Source organism: Macaca thibetana, chromosome 11 (genome assembly GCF_024542745.1).
Source record: "Macaca thibetana thibetana isolate TM-01 chromosome 11, ASM2454274v1, whole genome shotgun sequence".
Classification (NCBI taxonomy): domain Eukaryota; kingdom Metazoa; phylum Chordata; class Mammalia; order Primates; family Cercopithecidae; genus Macaca; species Macaca thibetana.
The window spans coordinates 66,910,401-66,926,617 of NC_065588.1; the positions used below are offsets into that span (position 1 = coordinate 66,910,401).

The window sequence follows — 16,217 nt, forward strand, 5'->3', positions numbered from 1 at the left end:
ACATACTACTTTTTTTTTTTTAATGAAGAAATTAACAATCCTTACAGGTCATTGGAGCTTTATTTCAGATGTAGGTGAAATAAGGAGATGGCTACCTTTTATGTGCTTATATTCAATCAACAGGAATAGATTCTTTGGGGACTTTCAGCTGATCATGTGCAAAAGCTTAAGCTCTGAAGGGGCACAGAGACCACACAAGCTCTGAAACATCAGTCTGATTACAAGGGTAGTTTGAAGTCTAATGCTCCGTGGAAGGGTGTTATACCTTTACTTTTATTTTTATTCCCTCCGTGAAGTAGTTTATGTTTCACTTCAATGGCTGTAATAGGATTCTGTGTTTTCACTCTTCCGGTGAACTACACAATTCTCCAAGAAACACGGTAAAATTAGGTTTATTGGCATGTGCTTTTAAGATGCAAATAAAAACTCTGATTTAATGTCCTTCAACTTTTATTCCTAGTAATCTTGATTTTTTCTGTCACAGGGGGAATTAATAATTTTCTGCATAGTTAAAATGAATAAAGGCAGAGTGTGGAATAAGTTTTAGCTAGTGTTTTTGTGGTCCTTTCAACTGAAGAAGGATATGGCAAAATAACAACAAGCATATAATTTTCCACAATGTGTTATTTTAGTGATTAGCACCTTGAGAACCATCTCATTTCTAGAAAAGAAAGATTCTGAGTGATGTTGTCTGCAGCATAACTTTAAAGCACAACATGACTCTGCCTATTTCATCCTGTTATTACTTCTCAATTACCACAGTAAGATTCTTTTTTTTTTCTTTTAGGAAGATTGGGGTCATGGTATTTATTAGCATTGCACTATGTCTGATCTAATTATTAAATTGTTAGAAGTGCATATATTGATCAGAAAAACAAGGGAGACTATTTATAGCTTATTCCTTTTTGTGACAGCTAAATATAGAAATGGCTAATTTGATACAACAGAATCCAGCATCAATTATCAACTGAGTAATTCGCAATAGCAATTTTAAAAATTAACTTGAAGACTATGAATGCTGTAGGGCAAGATATTTTGGTGTACAAGGCTAAGAAGCCACATCTTCTTTAAAGCTTGATTTCTTTTAAATGATAGATTTAAACAGGTTAGTCCTCCTCATATTAAAAACTATATATGCAACAAATATTAAAAGAAAATCACTAAAAACTTTCCTTTCCCTTTAGTCTGAAATCTTGCCGCTAAGCCCTAAATCCTGCTTGGAAATTCTTGCCAAGCCATAATTTGGCATTATTACCTGCTCATGTCTCACACCAGAGATGTACTTAAAAAAATAAAATCAAATCTGGCAGCCCTTTATTTTGTGGGAAACAGAGCTTGACTTCTTGAATCAAATAATTTATTTGGGCCATCTTGATGACTGTTTTCTGCAATATTGAATCAGACAGAAAGTTAATCCAATTTTGTTATTAAGATGGATGTAAACACCAGATGCATTATTTTTTGACATTGTGATTCATCATCAAGGACCACAGATAAAATTAAAATTATCTATAACTTTGTACCAACAGCAGAATCATTATATTGTTTTTAAATATTCAAACTAAATTCTTATTTTTAATCTTTGTTGTCTGGAACTTTGTACAATGCCTAGAACACAGTGGAAACTAAATACATACTTTTTGAAATAAACAAGTGAAATAAACATTGTGTGGGGTTTTTCACCTGAGGATAGCACTTTCTATACAGATTAACTAATAAATTTATATATCATTTTTAACAAGAGCCATATTTAAGTCAACGTTAGAGTAAGGTTCTTGGTTTACTGATGAAAAACAAGAAAGCTGAGTTCCCCAGCTGGGAATTTAGCTGATGATGTCTCATAGCACTGACTTTCACTCACTGGACCCCACATGCAATTATAACAGAAGCTACTGACTAGTGTTTTAGTGAAGTCTGCACACAAACACAGGGTACCCGGGATGTCAATATTATAAAAATGTCTAGATTTAGTGAATTAACCCACTGTAATCCTCTCTCAATTTTCGTTTCTAGTCGTAGTCATCTTTTCCCCGATGTCAGTGTGGGAACCACACTAAACAAAACAAAGAAAATATCTGCTCCACTCAAGGTCCTTTACGAACTTTTGAGTTCTGTTCAAGTGAACATATTTGTAATTCTACTCTCCTTAGGATGATTATGAATTTTACAAGAAACTCCTTATGATTGTGGTAGGATCTTTATTAAGATATTTTGAATGGTTGCATAGCATTTTCTTTTAATTTCAGACTTTTAGGTTAAAGATATTTCCCTAGATATCACAGAGGTTCTATGCTGACTCATTTATCTACATTTACATGAACAGATATAGACATAAATCTTAATATTTACCCTTCTAAGCTCTCAACATTACACCAAGGACCCTCTGCCTGTCATGAGAGATTATCTTACCTGTTTGGAAACTGACTGCATGTTGTGATGAAGTTGGCTTCCATTGGTACTGTTCTTTCTGTTATTTCCTCACCATAGCAAGCAGGACTAATCGTAAAGCTTTCTAAGCTTGTGTGCTGAGATGAAGCCTCATTTAGTCACCTGGAGGTAACCGCCTGGTACTATTTCTAGAGACATTGCGGATCCCAGGTCTACTGTAGCAGCCTGTGCTTTCCCAAGAGATATCCCAGGTGCTTGCTGTTTCAACAGTTTACTAGAATTGAAATTCATGGGGATTTTTTTTCCATGGGAATTAGCAAAACTGTAAGATGAGAACTTTATGGGCTGTGGACAAGGTGTGTTGCATGAGGAATGTTTTTATCTTCCTGACTTAAAAAATATTAAATGCTCATAAGCTATTTTCATAATAAGCACAAATTTCTTTTCAAAGTTCCACTATTTCCACCAAAATTTTCTTACTTGGTGCTAGGGGCTTTACAGATATCTTATTTTAGCAGTCAGCATGACTTAGAAACAAGGATTATTATTAATTTTTATATTGATGAGCAAATTAAACGGACTCAATCAGAGGCAAAGTAACAAATCTGGGGTTCAAATACTGGTTGGTCTGATTTTCAAACTGATGATTTTTTTTTCTCACCATACCATACACATACCATTACGATTGAACCCAGAGGGATTTCAGATAACTGTTGTAATTATTATTATTAGAGAAATATTTGGTCTAAAAACTAGATGGCAAGAAAAAATTAAGACATTATCGCCGTCTTTTAGAAGCGAATAGTCTGATAGAAAAAGGGTAGTTGAAACAGTAGGAATTCCATGAATTATGGACTCAAGTTATATGACATAACTCTAGCAAGGTTGCAATAAAACTTAATCATTTATACATTACTGGGCACATGGAATTGATTTTAAGGCAATAGGACACTGTTAAGAGTCTTAAAAATGTTCATCATCTTTAATCCAGTAATTCCCCATCTGCAAATTTATCTTAAGAAAATGATCTCAATGAATAAAAAATAAGCAGGCACAAGTATTTGCTTTGCGACATAATAGTAAAAAATCAGAAGCAACTTAAATGAACATCAACAGTAAAAAGGATAATGTTACATCAACAGTAAAAAGGATAATGTGACATCAACAGGATATAATTGTCTAATTCTGCCTTTCATTCCTGCATCATTAGTTCACCCTTTCTACTAGATCTTTCTAATTTATATTCAAATGTGTTATAATATTTCTCACATTAAAACAAAAGCCGAACAAATCCAAATATCCTGTTATCCGGCTACCGTTTCTTTTTGTTAATCACAGTTTAAACAAAAGGTCTCAAAAGAGTTGCCCATATTTATTGTTTCTAATTCCTCTTTCCACCTCCCATTCTCCCTGTATCAGCTCCTGTTAAACTAAACCAGGATTGCTACATCCAATGTTCAATCCTTAATCTTCCTCCTGTTGACTTTCCTCCTTTACACAAATGATTCCTTCCTCTGCCCTGATACCGTTTCCTGCCTAGGCTTCCAGGGTGCCACATTTTCTTAGTTTTGCTTCTCATTGGCCATTCCTTTTCAAGTTTCCTTTGCTTATTTGTCCTCATCTTCCTCACCTCTATACAATGGACAGCCCAATGCTCAATTCTTATTCTCTTCTTTTCCTCTATAGTCTCAAATTAAGCAGGATCTCTCCCTTAGAACTCAAGACTCATGCATCCAGTTGCATCCTTGACATACCTCCTTAGATAACTAACTGGATCTTGTCCACACTGAACTCCTGATTCCTACTCTACTCACCTCTACCCTGCATCTGTTCCTCTGTCAATTCTCTTCCTTTCCATAACTAACAACTTCAATCTTTCCTGCGCTCAGGTTAAAAAACCAGCCATCCCGGGAGGCAGAGGTTGCAGTGAGCCGAGATCGCACCACTGCACTCCAGCCTGGGCGACAGAGGGAGACTCCATCTCAAAAACAAAAAAACAAAAAACAAAAAACAAAAACAAACCAGCCATCATTCTTGTCTCCCTTCTTTCCCTCCAGAGTTGGTAAAACCGGTTAGCATTAACTATGAACAATTTTCAGAACAAGACCATTTCTACCACCTCCACATCTATCATGGGCCAAAGCCACTGCCAAAGCAGGTCTCCCTGCTTCCACTCTGCCTTTTATAGTTTATTTTCTGCAAAAACCTGGAGTAATTTCTGAAGCCATAAATTAGATCATGCCAGTACTTTTTTAAAAAAACCCTCTGAAGGCTTCTAACTCATTCAGAATAAAATTATAATCTGACATGGTCCTATTTGATCTCTCTAATAGCACCCCCCCATCTTCCACCACTCTTCCTCATCTTCCACTTCATTTTAGTCTCCTTGCTGCTTTTCAAACACACCAAGCCCCCGCCAGCCTCAGAGCCTTTTTAAACTGTCTCACTGTTAGAAATCCTCTCTCTGAGATATCTGCAGGGCTCACTCCGTCCCTTCATTCAGGTCTCTACTGAAACATTACCTTTTCAGAGATGCCTCCGCTAATCAGACTTTTTTAGAATACCACCCTTCCTGTCACCGTCTGCCTCCTTACCTTGCTTTATTATTTTTTTCCTTAGCACTTCTCATCATTGATGTGTTATGTTCTGTTCCTATTAGAAGGTATGCTTCAAAAGAGCAAGGATTTTGGCTGTTTGGCTTACTGATGATCCACAGAGCCTAGATAATGCTTGGCTTATGGCAGAAGCTCAATAAATATCTTTTGGATGAATGAATAAAGGTCTATAATATTAGGTGAAATAAACATAATGCAAATATATGTATATGGTAATTACAACTACATAAATCTGTTAGTCTATAAGATGTAATGGTTTTATAAGATCCAAAAAATGCAAAATAGTTGTGGGTGATGGAATTTGAATAAAATATTTTGTTGAGCCAATTGCAGATATTTTTAAAATACAAAATTACCATGTCTATCTGGAAAATGATGGCAGTTGACTGTTACAGAGAATGCAGTGGCTATTTTTGAGAAATGACTTGCTTCAACCACATATCTCAGAGGCAAAAAACCACAATGATTTCAGAGTTAATACCACTCTCCACATTTGGACATCATTTCACATTAGGTACAGCACACCAGTTAAGTGCTATGATTCAAAGTCAGACTGTCTGGGTCTGAAGCATAACTCTTCAACTCAGCTGGATAAACCTGGGCTAGTTACTTAACCTCTCACAAGGTCAGTTTCTTCATCTGAAAGAGAAGATAATGGTCTACTGTGTCTGAAGTTGTTAAGGGGATTGATTGAGAAAGCTTCTAAGATGTGTAGGATGTTGCCTGGAACCTAATATGCACTCAATAAATGTTACCATTAAGTAGTTTTGTTATTATTAAGTTGGGCAGAGATTTTCACAGACGAAATTCAAAATGGTTAAATGACGACTAATAAGTGGCAGAATTAGGCCTTCTTACCCCATATTTAATTTTTCAACTATGTCATGTGGCTATTCTTCAGGAGACAAGTAAAGATTGGACCCATTCTGCTTAGTATGGTTGTCTCTTGGTGAACTTTTTTGTCATATCTCATATCTATGTCATAATTTACTAATAGTGGCATCTCATAAGTGATGTAAATTTCAAACTTATATTTTACAATTAGCTTATTTTAAAAATATGGACAATAAGATGTAATTATTTTAAAGACTGTTTAAAAACTTTACGTTTCAGATAATTAAAAAATTCTCATATGGGGATAGATATTAAGAAAAACACTAAATTTTGTACACATGCTGACTTCTGTTATATGAGAGGTCTTCAAAATCTTCATGGAAAATGCATATTGTGAAAAAAAGATGCATCAATTAAAAATTTTTTTTGCACAAAATAAACTCAAATGAACTTGTTGTAACATGTCTGAACAGGATCTAGTTTGAGGCACTAAGAAGAATGAGATATCAGTTTGAAAAGAGCCCCTGTCAGAGCGACATTAATTCTTCCAAAATTGAAGAATTTTAGCAGAATTCTTTCTATTTCAGGAAAGACAAAAACCAAATTTATGGTGAAGTTTGGATAGAAGAATAGTGAAATCATTAATGATCTACTAAAAGTTTATTGGGACAATGTACCAAAGATATCAGCAGTTTACCAATGGATAACTCATTTTAAGAAGGAATGAGACAATGTTGAATGTAAAGCCTGCAGTGCAGATCATATCAATTTGCAAGGAAAATGTTTATCTTGTTTGTGCCCTAATTGAAGAGGGACAATGATTAACAACAGAAACAATAGCCAATACTATTGACATATCAATTGGTTCAGATTACACAGTTCTGAATGAAAAATTAAAGTTGAGCAAAGTTTCAACATGCTGGGTGTCAGAATCATGCCCAGATCAGAGCAGAGTTTTCAATGGAAATTCTAAGTAAGTGGGATCAAAATCCTGAAGCATTTATTTGAAAAATTGTAACAGGAGATTAAAAATGGCTTTATCATGTTTAATCTTGTACAATCTTGGAGACAAAGCATAATCAAAGCAATGGCTACCAAGAGGTGGAAGTGGTCCAGTCAAAGCAAAAGTAGAATCAGTCAAGAGTGAAGGTCGTGGCAACAGTCTTTTGGGATGCTCGAGACATTTTGTTTGTTGACTTTCTGGAGGGCCAGAGAACAATGACATCTACCTATTATGAGAGTGTTGTAAGAAAGTTAGCCAAAGCGTTACTAGAAAAACACCTGGGAAAGCTTCACCAGAGAGTCCTTCTTCACCACAACAATGTTCCTGCTCATTCTTCTCATCAAACAAGGGCGATTTTGTGAGAGGTTTGATGGGAAATCATTAGGCATCCAACTTACAGTCCTGATTTGGCTCCTTCTCATTTACTTTGGTTTCCTAATCTTAAAATATATTTAAAGGGCACCAATTTTTCTTCAGTTAATGATGTAAAAAATATTATATTGACATAGTTAAATTCCCAGGACCCTCAGTTCCTTAGGGATAGACTAAATGGCTGGTATCATTGTCTACAAAATTGTCTTGAACTTAAAATGGAGCTTTTGTTGAGAAATAAGATTTATATTTCTTATTTTTATCTTTTAATTCCATTTTCCATGAACTTTTTGAAGTTCCCTCATATACCACAAGCTAACCACATTTCTTTACTAATGAACTATTTAACAGTGTTTGAAAAAATTGCGGAGAAGATGTTAGCTAGTTAACCCAGATATTTTGTCTCTAGAGTCCCCCCGTAGACAACAGATGAAAATTCTGGAATCATATGTGAAATTTTAAAAATGTACATGTAATCACATTATAAAAATATTTTGTAAAAGATGTTTGTTGCTTAACTCAGTTGCCAAAAATACAGACCTAATATGAGAATGGCCATTGCTAGAAATAATGGTGTGTCCACCTGGGGATTCAGGAAAATCTGGCATAACCAGAAGAACTATGAGCTAGAAATAATTATGTGTCTATTTACATGAATGACAAAATAACTTCTCAGAATGAAATTTGTCCTAAGTGACCTGAGGGCTAGGTCTCAAAAGAGGAATTTAAGGACAATAAACTGGAGTGAAATGGAGGGGAGGGAAGAGGAACGTAGATCAAAACTTGTGTCAGAACTCTGGGGAAATGAAGTCTGAAATAAAAACAAAATGAAACGAAGCCTCTACGACATTTTGGGCAAATACATAACTAAGGAACACACACAAATGGAGGAAAAGACACAAGAGAAGACTCCCTTTCCTTTGGTGGTATTTAGTGCAGAGCTTCAAGCCCAGAGGGCCTCTGACAGCTAATCAATACACATGGGTCCTCAATGATTAGACACAGGACCTTGAATCCCAGCAGCAAGTAGAGAACAGTGTCCTTGGTGCAGATATCAATGACATCGGGATCAATCCTGGAAATCCTGACATAGCCACGGGCAGATACTACCACTGCCAACAGCTATGGCACTGCCAACAGCTATGGCAATTTCCTGTGCACAGGAGACCCCACAGAAGGTGACAGATTCCATAGAAGGTGACCTGGAGAGTAAGGGCAGAAAACTTCGCTTCTGCATATGTCATGCAAAACCAAAAGAACCATTCTTACGAGAGAAAGTGGATGTCTTCTAGAGATTCAGAGTGGGACAATTGAGAAGGGCTAGAGATCTAGTGATAATTGATGTGTAGGGGTGTGGTAAGGGAGAGGGTAGGGAGATTACAAATCTCTGTTATAATGCAAGTCTTATTGTCATGCTAGTATGGCTAGGACAGTATGTTTGTTTTTTTAAAAAAAACCTTTTGGGATGCCACATACTCTAACATATTCTCCTTGTCATTTTTTACCTGGCTTACTATTTATCAAAATTCAGGTCTCAGTTCAAATGACCCTTTCTCAGGGGCTCTTTTGTTACACACCCAACTTCTATTAAATTACATCTCCTATTTCCTAAGGTGACATTCTTTCTAAATATAACTATAATATTCTTTGAAGACTCCAGCAAATTCAAGTAAATAGGATGTTGGAATAGCTTCAAAACAGAATAATAAGAAAGTTGATCAACATTTGATGATTTTCCAGAAAGCCACAAATGAAAATTTCACAGTAACCCTAAAATAAGATAAATCCTCATCCACTGAATGTGTGAGAATAAATTCACTGTTTGTTATTAACTCATAAGAATTCTTCTGAGTATATTACTTTTGACTTTTTATTACCATGATAAAAATATAGCTGCATCATTTATTATTCATACAGTCCATTAGAGTGTGTATACATATCAATTTGTATTGCAAACTAGAGAAATATATGAGTACCTCAAAATTTATTATTCTCTTTATCCCAAAGGCAGCGACAAAGTTTTAAGATTTATTGTCATTGGTAGAATTATTCTTGATACAAAAAGTAAACAAAAATCTTAAATATGTTTGGTTATCAAATGCATCTTATTTGATGTGCATACTTTATGGTACTTGATTTTGGAGTACTGCTCACTGCCATGTATTTTGAGGAAGGCAATTGCTAAATAACAAATTGTCAAAAACATTTTATTGGGTCCTATATGTTCAAAATGTATTTAGCAGATTTCTTTTCTTTTTTTTTTTTTTAGACAGAGTCTCGCTCTGTCACACAGGCTGGAGTGCAGTGGTGCGATCTTGGCTCACTGCAACCTCCATCTCCAGGGTTCAAGTGATTCTCCTGCCTCAGCCTGCCAAGTAATTGGGACTACAGGTGCTTGCCACCATGCCCGGCTAATTTTTGAATTTTTAGTAGAGATTGGGTTTCACTATGTTGGGCAAGCTGGTCTCGAACTCCTGATCTCAGGTGATCCACCTGCCTTGGCCTCCCAAAGTGCTGGGATTATAGGCATGAGCCGTCATGCCTAGTTGTATTTAGCAGATTTTTAATGACAGATAATCTGCCTTCCATTTCATTTGACGGCCCTGACATAGACACAATAAAAGTGAGTAAAATGAGTTTATGTGTCCCTCATTAGAATATACACTTTTTTTTAACATTATATTTTCCCTAGCCTTGTAAACATTGACTCTATGACTGTGAATTAAATCTTACCAAGTGCCAAGTAGCACCTTTAAGACAAAATAGATATGTGATTTATAAATATGTGTTTTGGTTTAACATAATCAGTAATTTTATCAGTGGTAAAGATAATCATGGAAGCTAAGGAAAATTACATGCTTCTCAACAAATGTATTAGATTCCTGCCCTGTGTCTAAAAATGAATTACCAAGGTAGAAAACACATCTCTTCCTTTGAGAATTTACATTTTTAGGGGATCACAATAGACATAAATAAACCATGAAAAGGAAATTAATGAAATGCCACATTGGCTGTAGCTGTACATTAAAAAAAAAATCCAGTGTGATTTAAAAAAATTTTTTAACTAAGCCTGGGCGCAGTGGCTCACATCTGTAATCCCAGCACTTTGGGAGGCCAAGGCAGGTGGATCATCAGGTCAGGAGTTCGAGAACAGCCTGACCAACATGATGAAGCCCTGTCTCTACTAAAAATACAAAAAATTAGCTGGGCTTGGTGGTGTGCGCCTGTAATCCCAGCTACTCAGGAGGCTGAGGCAGGAGAATCCCTTGAACCCAGGAGGCAGAGGTTGCAGTGAGCCGAGATTGCGCCACTGTACTCCAGCCCAGGGTACAGAGCAAGACTCTGTCTTAAAAAAAAAAATTAACTAGATTGTCTAAACACATTATAAAATAAGCAATAATTCATGAAGGAGTATGGATAAGTCATATCCTTCTCTTTGCTCTTGACTATGCCTTGCTCTTTCAAGCTTTCTCTTTGGATGTACTCTTGTTTTGTTTCCCTGGCTTGGAATGAATGTTTACTTGATTCACTCAACAAATATTTATTGAGTTTCTGATATATGCCAAGGAATGTTGGGCATACAGTAGTTATGAAGGCCTCATCTCTGTCCTCACAGTACTGTGAAAGCTCTTTTCTGCTCTTATCAAAGGCAAAATCCCTCCACTTATGCTCCCACCCCCTGCTGTGTTCTCAAGAATTTTCTTTCCTTTTCATTTTCTGTATCATCAGTTTCTCCTTCACTACTGGGTTATTCCTACAAGTGTATAAATATATGTAAGTTACCTGGAAAATTAAACCTTTATAGATTCCACGTCTCTCTCTACCCATTGTCCCACTTCTTTGTTTCCACATAAAATATTTTCAAGCAAATCATCTACGGTTTCTGCCTCATTGTCATCTCTGTTACACTCTTCAATCACTCTAATCTGACATTATCTCAACAACAGAAATAAACCAATCATGTCAATGGTCTCACCAATGACCTCCATACTGCCATGTCCAATAGACACTGTGTGTCCTTATCTAGTTCTCAGGATCATTTTGGCACCATTGAGTACTCTTGTCTTCTTGAAACGTTCTTCTCTTAGCTTCTGTGGCATCATATATTCCTGGGTTTTCTCCAATGCCAGTGGTGTTCGTTCTCATCTCCTTCACTGGCTCCTCTTCCTCGATTCAACTTCTTAATGCTGATGAGGCTTAGGGTTCCTGCCTGGACACTTTCTATTTTCTACTCTTTCTATACTCTTTCCCTAGGAAATGTTATTCAGTCCCATGTTTTACACATTCTATGTGCTGATATTTTCCAAATGTCTCTGTCTTCAGCCAAGGTCTTTCCTCTGAGTTCCACAGACTCTTATATTTAACCTTGTATCTCAACTGGGATGTCTAAAAGGAATCTCAAATTCAAGGTGCCCAAAATTGAGATTCTGATTATTTTTAAACCTGTCATTCTAACATTCCCATTTTAGTAAATGGAACTACTAATCATTCAATTATACAAGTAAAAACCTGGGAAGTACCTGTGAATCATGTTCTTCCCTCACCACACCCACTCCATCCTCAGATCTGTTAGTTCTACTTCCAAATATACAAGAAAATCTTCCCATTTTTATCTGTCTCCACTGTCAGCACCAAATTCAGCAACTGTCACCTATGCCTTGGGATACTATTATAGCATCCCGGCTTCCATTCTTGTCCCTTTCCAATCCATTCTTCATATAACGTCAAGAGAAATATTTTTAAAATATATACTAGATCAAATCTATTTTATGTGTTCCGTGCAGAAACTCTTTAAGGTGTCTTTTCCTACTGCTTTTACAACACGCTCCACAGCTCACCCTAGTTTACAGAGCCCTGCATATCTATGTCTCTGGCTCACTTCAGTGGCCCTGTCTTTCTTTCCAGTGCTCCAGCCATACTGCCCTAGTTTCTGTTTTGCAAACCCTTCCTTCGGTTCATAATGTTGATCTGCCAAATCTTGAAATGCTGCTTACTCTGATTCATCAGGTCTTGGCTTAAATGCCCATCTTCATGGAGGCCGCTCTAATCATTTTATCTAAAGAAGCATCCCACCCCCACCCTCATCACATTCTCTATCTCAGTATCTGGTATGTATCTTACACAGACCTTATTATAGTCTCTAATAACCCCATTTGTGTGGGCTTATTTGTTGTCTTAATGTTAGCTCTTTGAGGAGTGAGCCCCTTTGCCTTGTTTAACCCAGTGCCTATCCTAGTTCCTGGTACATAACTAGGTGCTCAATAGATTTTTGTTGCATAAATAAATGCAGGCAAACAGAAAATAATAAAAAGTGGAAGGAAATAGTAAATAACAAAAAGTAGTCTAAGGATCTTGGTAGAAGAAGTATAAGGGGCTCCATAAGCAATCTTTTAAGGGCACCAGTCAGAGAAAGAGAAGTCTAAGCTCCACTTACCTCCCTAACCATACGTGTACACATTAATTTTTATCCTCAAATAACAGTCCAGAGTACCTATAGCTTAAAGTACACCATTTAGCCATGTAGGATACGTCTATGTCTATATGTGTTGGATATGCATGCCATATACACATACCACATGTATGTTATATGTACCTATATTAAATAAAACACTCTTAAATCTAGACATACCTCAATGTATTATTTTATAATTACTTAAGTATATTGTTCTTGATTCCTTAGTTGTTAAAATTTTCAATTGAGGTCCCAGCATCACATGTTTATTTCCTCTAAAATAAAGCTTCATCTTTATATATTGAGCTTTGGCAAGATGACATTTCAAAGAAATTAAGAGCCATGAGAGAAATTAATCTGTACTTCTAACAAGCAGTGTTCAGATGTAATATTTATATTTCTTTGTCATTAAAGATGTTACAGAACTGATTTTTTTACCCTATGGGTATATATTTTCACATAGATATCAAATTTCTCAAATTTCCATTAAGTAACAAAAAGTCAACTCTTTCTTGGAAATAAACATCAGAAAATATCTTTGGTGATGAGAAAAAGAAGAGCACTCTAAATGTTTGATGTGCAAATCATTTCAAAGAAGAGATGAGTTTTTATAAAATAAGTCCAGTCCAAGCCGTTTTTTAAATTTACAGCACCCATAATAATCCATGCCACAAACACTTTGTCACGTAGCAGGGCAGGTCATGGGGCAGAATCTCAGAGAGCGCAGCAGCAGGGAGGCTTCTCAGCCAGCCCTTTTAATTAGTAGCTCATCATAAATATTAATCACATTGTAACAGGTGATTCAGAAGAAACCAATAGTCACAAAGATATGGTTAAAATACATGACAGCGTAGACAGTTCTGGTTTCTTTGATGTTCAGTCTACCTATTTACCTGGAGGTGCAGCCAGCATCTGGGAATATAACAACCAATGTTTGAAGGCGCTTGAGACTGTAATGAATGTGGGCACATACATTAGTTTGGCGATTTCGCTAAAACAAAATACCAAAAGCTAACAAAGAATAGGCATACTAAAACACCAGAGGTGCATGATCAAGCGGCTTCCTGTCTCTTGAAACTTGTTTAAACCCTTTCCCCCTTACCCACTGCATTTTAGACATACTGTTCCCTTTTTTTTGTGCTTAGGTTATAGAGCTTGATGTGGAAGTTCATGAGTACTTACAAAATGAGATATGGTATCAAAGAGAGTCAGGAACCTGCTGACACACTAGGTCAGTGATTAGGGCAAAAAAGGATGGGGCTAAGAGGAGCAATAAGCAGAAACTTGAATATATAAAGTTTCATATCAAGAATAATAAAAAGAGCTAACACTTAGGTAACACTTGCTATGTCCCAGTCACTGCAAATACTTAAACTTAACACATTGACCCAATTAATCTTTACAGCAAATTCATAAAGTAGGTATTATTTTCATTTACTAATGAGGTAACTGAGGCTCAAAAGTATTAATGAGGCCAGGCGTGGTGGCTCATGCTTGTAATCCCAGCACTGTGGGAGGCTGAGGCGGGTGGATCATCTGAGGTCAGGAGTTCAAGTCCAGCCTGGCCAACATGGTGAAACCCCGTCTCTACTAAAAATACAAAAATTAGCTGGGTGTGGTGGCGCATGCCAATAATCCCAGCTATTCAGGAGGCTGAGGCAGGAGAATCGCTTGAACCAGGGAGGCGGAGGTTGCAGTGAGCTGAGATTGTGCTATTGCACTCCAGCCTGGGAGACAAGAGTGAAACTCCATCTCAAAAAAAAAAAGTATTGATGACTTTTCCTAAGGCCACATGTCTATTAAGCGATGCACCTTCTCCCCCCAAGTCCCACCACACATGGTATTCATTCACATGAAGATAATAAATTAGTTTTAATAACAATTTTTTAAAAAGAACCAATGTAGCATAGTAGAATGAGAGTTAAGTAAAAATAGAGTAAAAAGATTTATAATAAAATATAAAGATTTAGGTTATGACCCTGAATCTTCCTCTAATTGTACAAACTAGGCAGTTCCTTTATATATCTGGTGTTCAGCATTCTTAGTTGGAAACAGATGGAGTTGGGCTCCACCTTCTTAAAGTCCATTGTGATGGTTAATTTCACGTATTAACTCGGCTGGGCTATGGGGTACCAGTTATGGGGTACCCAGATATTCCGTTAAACATTATTCTGGGTATGTCTGTGAGAGTGTTTCTTGATGATGTTAACATCTGAATTGGAAAACTGAGTAAATCAGATTGCCTCCCCATTGTGGATGGGCCTCTTCCAATCTGTTGAAAGCCTGAATAGAACAAAAGACTCACCCTCCCCCAAGTGAGAAATAATTTACTTTCTCTGCCTGTCTTTGAATTGGGACACTGGTTTTCTCCTGCTCTTGTACACGGATTCAGATTTGAACTTACACCATTGCCTTTCTTGGTTTTCATGTCTTTGGATTACAACTGAAACTTGCATCATCAGCTCTCCTGATTTTCAGGCTTTTGGACTTGGACTGGAACTATACTATTGGTTCTCCTGGATCCCCAGCTTGCTGACTGCAGATCTTGGGACTTCTCAACCTCCATAACCACATGAGCCACTCCTTATAATCAATCAATCTGTCTGTCTGTCTGTCTGTCTGTCTGTCTGTCTATCTATCTATTTATCTATCTATCTATCTCTGTCTCCCTCCCTCCCTCCCTATCTTCCATTGCTTTTGTTTCTTTGGAAAATCCAGACTAATATATCCATCTAATATTACTGACAATCCAGAATAAACAGCTTTTCCTAAGATATTGTGATTGAACTCTTCTTTCTCCCACATCCTCCTTATAGAAAGTTTTGGCTTTCATCCCATAGATATGAGGGTAAAAACAGATGGTGCAGGGGTGTCGCAGAGTAGACTGTGGCCACCAAATTGAGAGAATATTTATTGGAAACCTGTAAGAATCAGTTTGTCTTTAGCTCACATTGCTGAACAGAATGATTGTACAGTATAAATAATTGTCACCCTCTACTTTGGCTCCCTTGCCTGATAGCAAAGAAAAAAATGTTAGATCATATGGTGTTCTCATTGAAATAAAATAAATAATACTAAAATAATTATTGAATTATTTATAAAACACAAACAGCACCAGCTTAAAACAGCTGTCTTTGAAAACATAATTTGTTAAATTAATACAACTTCATAAAGAGTAATATTTTCACAGATGTCTTTTCATGATTGATGAAATACTGTCTCATTTACTCTATCAGGCAATGATGAGCAAATTATATTGGGAAGACTTACGTAGAAGAAGTCATATTTTGTCAGATTTTAATCAATATATGGTTATGGGAATTAGGTATAACATACAACCATTAAAATGGCTTTAAATATTAATGGCAATGACAGGGCAGTGATTTTGTCATTTACCTCCAAATGTACTGTTGTACTTTTTGCAAACATCTGTTAGATAATAATTAAGAAACAAGACACATTAAAGTGCTGGGATTTTTAGAGATTATATTGTCTTATCTCTCTAAATTTACAAATGCATTTAACAAAATTTAGAGTAAGTTAGTTTCCCATC

The 16,217-nt window shown here is 36.4% G+C and overlaps 1 protein-coding gene across 2 annotated transcripts in view; it reads right to left on the reverse strand.

Annotated features, from left to right (window-relative positions):
• Positions 1 to 16,217, reverse strand: part of PTPRR (protein tyrosine phosphatase receptor type R) — a 279,496-nt gene that overhangs the window by 147,482 nt on the left and 115,797 nt on the right. The window contains exon 1 of one of the 2 annotated variants that reach the window (XM_050746582.1): positions 2,410 to 2,758. The exons of the other annotated variant lie outside the window; for it this stretch is intronic. Coding sequence (XP_050602539.1) covers positions 2,410 to 2,430 — 21 coding nt within the window. The 5' untranslated portion in view covers positions 2,431 to 2,758. Of the gene's footprint in view, positions 1 to 2,409; positions 2,759 to 16,217 lie in introns of those variants that run through there. 2 annotated transcript variants of the gene reach the window in all.